The following is an 8,764-nucleotide window of genomic DNA, read 5'->3' as shown; positions in this document are numbered from 1 at the left end:
CTGACCAGAGTCACCAGTCCAGTGGCCAAAGCTGTCGATATGGTGGTTGGGGCCGCCAATCCAATGGGTCAGGTCATTGCTCTAGTGGCTGGGACTACCAGTTCAATGAGTTGGTCCGCTGGTCCTGTGGCTAGAGCTGGCAATAGCGGCTGGGACTTGGGAGTTACCTGTTTTGATGGTTTATACTTAAAAAAAATTTGTTACACCAAACACCTGAAAATGTTTTCAAATATGGAAACATATTGCTATAAAACAAATGAAGCATTCAATTCTTCCATTGTGGTATAATTTGATGAAATGTGAAGATATGATTGATGAACCATCATTTTCATATGAATTCACTATTTTTTCTCCATCATTCACAATCTTACGCGTCATAAGAGTTGTGCAGTTGTGTCCGTAAACTTTTTCAGGTACTTTACAACAAGTTACCACCAAAAAAATGAAACCAGGCAAGCAAACCAATTAAAATAGGAATAAGTCACTTTCACTTGGACTCATTACTAAAATTCACACTGTTTTAATTATTCATCAATCACAACATGTCAACAATTGTGATTAAAGTTACTAAACAATTGGTCCCTAGACTTATTGAATGATAAAGCTGGACCACAGGGCCGATAGGGCTCAATTAAATGAACCATAGGCTAGTCTCTTTTCTGTCTCAAGGCTGAGCCAGCCCAAGATTCCCACCGACAGACCACATGGTGCAGGTCAAATGCTATTGAAAAATGGAAAACAATTCACTAGATGTACAGAACAAGCTAAAAGAGGTGCAGATGGTCTTGACGAGTATGACTTTCCAGCAGAAATGCGGTCACTGACCAACAAAGAAAATTCTTTTTAATCTTGAATATATTGATGAAATGCAAAAGAAAAGGTTACACTGTGTTTCGACTTGATTGGAGCAGAGCAACAACCAGACCCCACAAAAAACCAAAGACATCAGTATAAGTGTGGATCAAAACAACCGCAGCAAATGTTGAAACAATCAAGATGATCAGAAACGAGCATTCAATTTACCAATGCATATAGCCACGACTGAGTACAATAACTCATGCCGACAATTAATCCTGCCTGCACTATAGTAGATCCTCCAACAAAAAATAACTCCCAAAATAATGATGCCATGAAAAACCTCTGCATCATTAACGTTGGGATCCAATGTTAACAGAAGCACCCCCCTTGTCAAGCTTAAGTGCTTTGGGATCAAGCGGAATAGTACCAACTGTTAGAATACCAGATTCGGCAAATCCATTAACTTTGATGGGAACTGAGCCTACTGTGACAATGTCATTATTAGCAATTGCAGAAGAGGGCAAGGGCATAGGCTCAGCCTTTTTTGGGTTTATGGTGAGTGAACCAATCTTTAAAGTAGACACTACGTCATCTTTTGCCCCAACTGTTATGTGCTTGGCATTTCCATCTAAAAATTTTGTGTTGGGGACATCAGAAATAGAAACCTGCTCAGGAGCAGCGACTCCAGTCTTTATTGAGTAATTCAGGCCATCGTTAGGCTTGATAGTTTTCTCATCTTCACTTGGAAGTAGCTCAACACGATTAAGCCTAAGAGGGGGATCCAATGAAGGTACAAAATATGGACTTTCTATGCTCTTGATAAGTAACCTGGATTTCTCTTCCTTCATGATTTTCTGACGATTTTCATAGTAAATGAAATCATCAAGTAATGAGGTCTTCAATGTGTGATTTTTGAAGATTTTCAACATCTCAAGGCCTTTCTTATACATGATCTGCAGGTGAACAATAATCATTTAACAAATAACTTGGCAAGGGTATAATAAATGTTAATTTGCAGGGAGAAAAAAGAGAAGCTAGAAATAATTGCAAAAATCCAATTTCAAATAACCAACCCCATGCTCCAAATTCAGGGTAATTCAAATCAGGAAAAGTTGTATATTGCAACTCAACCAAGCCATGTCCTAACTACCTGGGTTACTACACCAATCACATTGTCTCAGTTAGCTCTACCTAGGACTGTTTCCTCCATTATATCTGTATAAATAAAGAAGCTTCACAGAGAATAGAGGAATGTCCTCCATTATATCTAGGACTGTGTCCTCCGGTCTCTATCATAGCTCAGTGGTGATGCCAGGAAACCTTAGGTGTTGAAGCCTAAGATTATGCTATTCCTCTTTTCTTATACTTGCAACCTCATAGCGGTGTTGCTGCATCAGATTCTCTATTGGAGCATAGCCAAAGGCCATTGCAGAAACCATAATAGAATATGGTTTGACATGATTTTAGTCAAATTGACCATAATTAAAGAGGCTTGATAAAAATTGTGAAGAAGATTGGAAAAGGAGAGGGAGAAGGGGGGGGGGGGTGAAAGAACGTTAGTGAAGACTCTTAAATCATAAATTTTACCTAACTTGTTACATGTATTGTTCCTGATACAGTAGAACGGTAGAAAAAGGAATGGCCTAATACAGTAAAACGGTAAAAAAGGAATACCCAACATCCAATAGAGTCGATGTTTAAATATTGTTCAGAAAGCAGAGAACACTTATATAATGAGAATTTTCTACAACATTCAATGCAATAATGACATGTTCATCTATCACTCAAATAATTTATAAAACATGTTAGTCTATGAAAGGTTCATCTTATCTTAATATCTTATACATAGTGCAAACCAACTAAAATTAAGCCAACAGTGCAAACAAGAACAAACTACTTGAACAAGTGAGGTCATGGAGTTCATGAAGTCCTACTCAAAAAGAAAAAAGAAAGTTCTAACGGCATTCAGAATATTTCATATAAAAAAAAAAGTGCAACACAGCAAACCCAATAGATGGACATACCTCTTGTGTATCTCTGCTATTAGTCACTGGCTTGTTCTCATTATTTTCTAAGATAATGTGTCTAAAATTTGTGTTTGGGACATCTTTGATGATGTGCCACTTGACAGAGAAGCTTCCACTCCATTTATCTTGCTGCCAAAAATCCATATCCTTAGTGAAGTCAACCGAGCCAACCATCTCTGCAACACCACAGAATTGACCGCTTGCATTAACCTGTACAAAACAATCTAACATGAGTATGACCCAACAATACAAGAAAAAACAGCTAATAAATAGCCAACTTGGAGAATGATAAAACTCACAGAGAAGAAGAGGAAGATAGGGCAGCCTCTAGGCTTCCCTGCAGCCATTCTCTGTGCATCTTCATAAGCAGCGTCCAACTTCTTGTTTCCATGGGGTGTAGATGACCAAACATTATACTTAATGCTCTTATGTACATCATCCTCACTGTATGATTTTATTACAAAGAACTTTGCATCCGCATAATCAACTGGAAATTCCTCCTTGTTATACTGATCAGTATAGATAACAATGTTTCCATGTGCATTACCATCTCCCGCCTTGCTTGTGTAGGCTTTGACAGCCAGTTGATTTTTTGATCTGTTGGTTCTAGGGCCCCGATTCTGCTCAACCAATGCATCTGGGCCACCAGTTACATCATTCAGTGCTCTACCAACGTGGATCTTGGGCCGAATCTTAGCCCCTGCACCCTGTCCGTAGGCACTTGATCCAAAGTCTGATAAACCATTACCAGCTGGAAGTGTCACTTTCAGTTGATTATGATGAGATAGAACCTTTCCATTGGAAATGTTATCTACAGCTGGAATTGAGCCAGAGGCACTTCTACCCTGTCAACACAAATAACAAATCAAAAAATATAATAAAAATTAATATTAAAATAAATATAAAAAAATCCTACAGAAAGCCCCAATAATAGGAGTGCCAACAGTTTCACAACTTCAATAGGTAATTTTAACTTGACAATTAGACAAATTCTCAAGATACTTTCATCATATTTAATGTTTATTATTGATCTAACTCACCCCTAAGGATGGCAACTACCAAATAGTACATTCCAAATTTTGGGTGTATATCTTTATGGAATTGATCAACACCATGGGGGTGACAAGGACACCCCCAACCCCAACCCACACCCAGCCACCACAAAGGTTGCTTTTGTCGGGGGAAGGAGGGGTGTTGTAGGGTTGGAAATATTTATACCTGGACTAAAGGAAGAAAAATCATACCTGAAGAACATGTGATGAAGCTGGAGGGGCAAAATTACCAGCAGAAACACTCCCATGCATCACAGATTGCTTGCTTGGTCCAACAGTAGCTCTTGGTCCTTCTGAAACTCTGGACAGGGAATTTGTCTGATTTGAAACGGATTTCAGGGAGTTCCTTGGAAAGGCTCCAGTAGCTGAACTGAAATTATGTTTTAAACCTCTCCCGTCAAATCTATTCATCGATACACCAGTATCATATGAGGAGTCGACTGAACTACTAGGGACAGCATCTGGTTGAACGACAAGGGGAACATAAGCAGGTGGAGAAACAGGGTTCTGATAAGAGGGAATAAGGTAATATTGTGGTGACCCAATAATCTGACTTTCGTCTCCTATCATAGCACCAGGTATGTAAGGATTGTATGGGTTGTATGGAGACTGTGCATATCCATAGCCAGGCGTATAATATACATAAGGGGGGCTTTCATTATGCACACCCTGAAGCAGAGAAATTTGAAGTTCAGAATAGCCACAAATGACAAGTTACATAAAGGAACTACACATGGTTGGTGTGTGTGTGTGTGTGTGTGTGTGTGAGATAGAGGGAGAGAGGAGAGTTTTCACCCACCGCGTATTGGATATCTGGACCATCTACACCAAAAATCCTATGGTGGTCCTCCCATTCACCGGGTGATTCAAATCCTGAGTACATTTAAGGAACAAGATGCACAAGTAAGACACTACCAAACACAATACAAGTCCTTTGAAAAGTAGAGCATTTAAGTTTTACCTGTACAATAATACCCATAGTTGGTGGCAGTAGGATAATACATGCTCTGATCAACAACAAACTCAGGTGCCGCTTCGTTGTACATAGTTTCAATTTGTTCAAGAAGTGGACTTGTCAAATGTGGGCTTGCTTCGGTACCTTGAATCTAAAATTCAATAGATGGAGATGTTATTGACAACTCAGTAGAAGAAAAATAAATAAATAATTAAAATAAAAAAGATGCAAAAACCAAGTTTCACGTGACCATTTGAACAATGGTTCAATTAAAATCAAGCAATGACTAAAAAAGTACCAGATAAGTCTCTGTGTTTCCATTTTCAGAAACATTATACATTTCCATTCCAGGACTGCCACCCTATACAAGTGGAATAAAACGATTGTAAGCACACACTACAGTTCGACATGGTACTGCTGTACAAAACACGCCTTAAGACAAAACTACACTGGCCAGATTCACAACAGTGAACCACAGACAACATTTTATTTGAAGCATTAATGGGGCCACTTTGAGTTCTACTTTAACAACGAATAACATACTGTCCAAGCAGCAAGTCACCAAAAGAAGCTCAACCCCAAATTAAGGGAAAAGCTAGAACAGGGCACCATACCACCAAATAGATCTGTGAAATATTTCTTTAGAGAAATAATTTAGATTTTTGATCCCTCAATAGCACATGAAAGAACTTACTCACACTTTAAAGATCAACTTATAAGCTTAAATACGCCCATCATACAAAGAGTATTGTCCAGTACTACCACTACTACTAAAGAAGCTATTCTCGCAAAAACTATTTATGAATCCCCCCAAACAATAATAAAACAACAACCAACCAACCCTAACTTTAGAGTCGGCTATAGATCCTCAACAAACAAATCAGGGTCAACCACATGTTTTTTCCGTCATTCTATCCTATCCAAATTCACACACTGTCACCTTCTTAATTATCATGTCCTTTGCTTTACTACTTCTACACATTATTTTAAGTCTCTCTACCTTGTTTCGTTCCGTCAACTTGAACCATCTCACTCTGGTGAATCCCGAAAACAATAATAACAAGCCTAACTTTGGGGTTATAGGGGTTGGCCACAGATTATTTTTCGTCATTCTATCATAATCAACGCCACACTCTCTCTACCTTCTTAATTGACATATCATTTTTCACTACATATATTAATGTTATTTTTGGTCTTAACCTTTTTTTGGTTCCCTCGACTTGAATAAATCCCAAAACAGTAATACAAGCCTTAAAGTAGCTCCCCTATCATCAAACTAGCAATACCAAAACACAAAAAGAAAAATTAGTAAAATATACACAAACATACAAATATGTATAGAGAGAGAGAGAGATTAATTTTATAGAGGGTTTAAGCTAAACTAAACTAAACTACAAGAGTAGAATAGAAATTATAAAAACAACTCAGCCACGCAGAATTTGACTTTCAAATATTAAAATCAAAATTAGCTAAAGCAATATAACAAAAATTCACACAAACAACAAAAACCAGCCTCACGAATCTACAAAACAAGATCCCTATAAAACTCGAAGTTAACAAAAACCAGACAATAATACTCAAAGAACAACAAAAAGGAAAGCGAGGAGTAACAGTATTACCAGAAAAGAAAGAGCCAAAAAATATATATAGAGAGAGACGAAGGAAACCGAAAAAGGAGCTGAATCAGGACATGGTTGACCTAGAGAGGTGTGAGAGAGAGGAATTTGATAAATTAGAGAAACAAGAAGGGTTTCTCTGCAACATGTTTATGATAAAGGAAGGGGCTAAGAAACCCTAACCATGGAGAGAGAGAGAATGAGAGAGGAGAGAGAGAGAGAGGGGAAAGACTTGAAAAGAAAGGCGGTTTTTGGTGAGAGTGTGTGTGTGTGTGTGTAAGAAAACGGAGAGAGAGAGAGAGAGAGAGAGCGAGAGAGAGAGAGATTCGCAAACCTGATACGAAGCGTTTTGGGGGGGAGTTTTGATTGTGTGACGGAAGTGCCCCTGAGACTGAGAGAGGGTGGGTTCGGAAGTGATGTATGTGTATGGGCGTATGCGTGTGGGGGGAATAGGGAAACACGATAAGACTATTAAAACTGGGCCTGGGTTTTGCGTGGGTGTGGTGTTTTCTTTATTCACATTCAAAGGATTTGAACAGAATATTAAATGTTGAAGCCTTGAGGGCTAAGGAAATTATCCGTCTTTATAATTTTGATTTTTATCCCCCCTTAATATTTTAAATTTTACATTTTTCCATAACGGTATCTAGCATTTTGATTTTGTCTTAACTCGAAACGATGTACTTTTTATTTTTAGAATTGCCTAATTTTGACTCAATTTAAGCCACCCAAACTTTTTATCATTAACTATGTATCATCCTCTTTCTTTCTTTTTTCTTCTTTCTCAATTTCTTCTGCTTTCTTCTCTCTCTCTCCACGAAGAAAAGAGAGGGGGCAAGCCAAATCATAAAGAGTTAGGTAGTGAAAAGCATCCATGAGGTTGCTTTTTGGAGTGATAGCACTAGTAGAAGTTTTCAATTTTATGGTGGCACTAGATAGCAAACTTGGAAGAGAGGCTCTAAGTGGTCGAAGCTAAAGCAAGTATAGATAATGGCAACCACTTCTTTCCAAATTGGGGGCCTCTATCTATTGAGTAATACTTAGGTAGTCTCGGAGCACAAAAAATGATGCTCCTCCTCTCACATTCATGGTAGAGTTCACTTATTAAATTCATAGTGGGATCTATTATGAATGTAAGAGAAGGGAACACCATTTATTTATGAATGGGAATATCAATTTTCCCTACCTACTAACATTTCAAGGAATATCAATTTTCTTCATATGCCAAAATCAATGGTAGGATTGTGTGAGGGTTTTTTTTTTTTTTAAAGGGAAGATTGGCATGGATGAATCAATTGACCGCATATGATTTTGTTGTATTTATTGTTTTCCAATGTGTTAATGTTTTTTTGAATGGTTTTTCCAAGGTTATGGTTTGGAAAGGTTTTGTTGCTTGTGAGGTAAGGGGCTCAATTTTGTTGTTAGGTTAGGTAACTTAGGTTGTGGTGGTGGGCAGTGATACAGCAGGTGGGTCAATGCTTCTAACTTTTAGTGTGCCACAGGCCTCATTCTTTACAATTATGGGTTTTCAAATTAAGGTTTTGAGTAGCGGCAATTTTTGGGGTGGTTTTATTAGGTGATGCTCCGTTGCTTGGTTTCGATTGATTTGATTAAGAATAAGACAATGGCTTTAGGTCATTTTGGGACAATTGTTTGTTCAACAAGGCAATGATATTGACTTTGGTTTGTTGTTCTATCAGACCATTTTAAATTTATTTTATTTTCCAAGAATGTTTGGCTTCATCATAAGTGTTGATACACTTAGTGGCAAAAGATAAAAAAAATGGGTAGCGCTTAGAGAGGGAAATAGAGAAGAAAGTAAAAGAAAATAAGAAACTGTGGTCCCCAAACCTCCTCCAGTTGTATTTGGGCCCCAATTAATTTATATGTGGGTTTTATCACAATCCTACCAATTGAGCTCAAAACTTCACTTGGTCAGTCCAAACTCCGTCTTTCTCCCTTTATCCCCTCTATTTCCTTAGTCTGGTTTCTCTCCTTCTCAATCTCTCTCTTTCTCTATTTTTTCCAACCCCCTCTATGTTGACCCTCTTCCCCTTTTTATAGTCACTCATTAGTGGGGTTATCATCATTACCATTTTCCCACTTTACACGTATTTCCACGTCCACCAAAATCCCAAGGAATCCTCACAACTTCATAGGATTCTCTTAGAACTTGTTTCAAACGTCAAAGAGTGTTCGGCAGTGGATTTCCCAAAGGCATTAACAGTGCTTGATTACTGACTTTAATTCGACTCTCCCCTTGCCTACTTCCCTTGAGCTTACTAGTTAGTAATGGGCCAAATTTGGCCCAAACAC

At 38.1% G+C, this 8,764-nt stretch overlaps 1 protein-coding gene across 3 annotated transcripts; it reads right to left on the bottom strand.

Moving 5' to 3' along the window:
- Positions 1–780: 780 nt before the first annotated feature.
- LOC126688830 (YTH domain-containing protein ECT2) lies at positions 781–6,918 on the bottom strand. 3 transcript variants are annotated; one of them, XM_050383697.1, is made up of 8 exons: positions 6,783–6,918; positions 5,131–5,193; positions 4,839–4,983; positions 4,677–4,750; positions 4,070–4,546; positions 3,125–3,670; positions 2,823–3,035; positions 781–1,751 (listed from the first exon to the last, which is right to left on the bottom strand). In XM_050383697.1, the coding sequence occupies exons 2-8, from the start codon at positions 5,176–5,178 to the stop codon at positions 1,149–1,151; spliced, it is 2,106 nt and encodes a 701-aa protein (XP_050239654.1). In that variant the 5' UTR covers positions 5,179–5,193; positions 6,783–6,918; the 3' UTR covers positions 781–1,148. The 3 variants fall into 3 exon arrangements, with proteins under 3 accessions (XP_050239654.1, XP_050239651.1, XP_050239652.1); XM_050383694.1 differs by lacking the exon at positions 6,783–6,918 and adding an exon at positions 6,452–6,739; XM_050383695.1 differs by lacking the exons at positions 5,131–5,193; positions 6,783–6,918 and adding an exon at positions 6,452–6,739.
- Positions 6,919–8,764: the final 1,846 nt, after the last annotated feature.

Source organism: Quercus robur, chromosome 6, assembly GCF_932294415.1.
Source record: "Quercus robur chromosome 6, dhQueRobu3.1, whole genome shotgun sequence".
Classification (NCBI taxonomy): Eukaryota; Viridiplantae; Streptophyta; class Magnoliopsida; order Fagales; family Fagaceae; genus Quercus; species Quercus robur.
The sequence above is the reverse complement of the archived record's forward strand: the minus strand, read 5'-3'. Positions and strand labels throughout refer to the sequence as shown.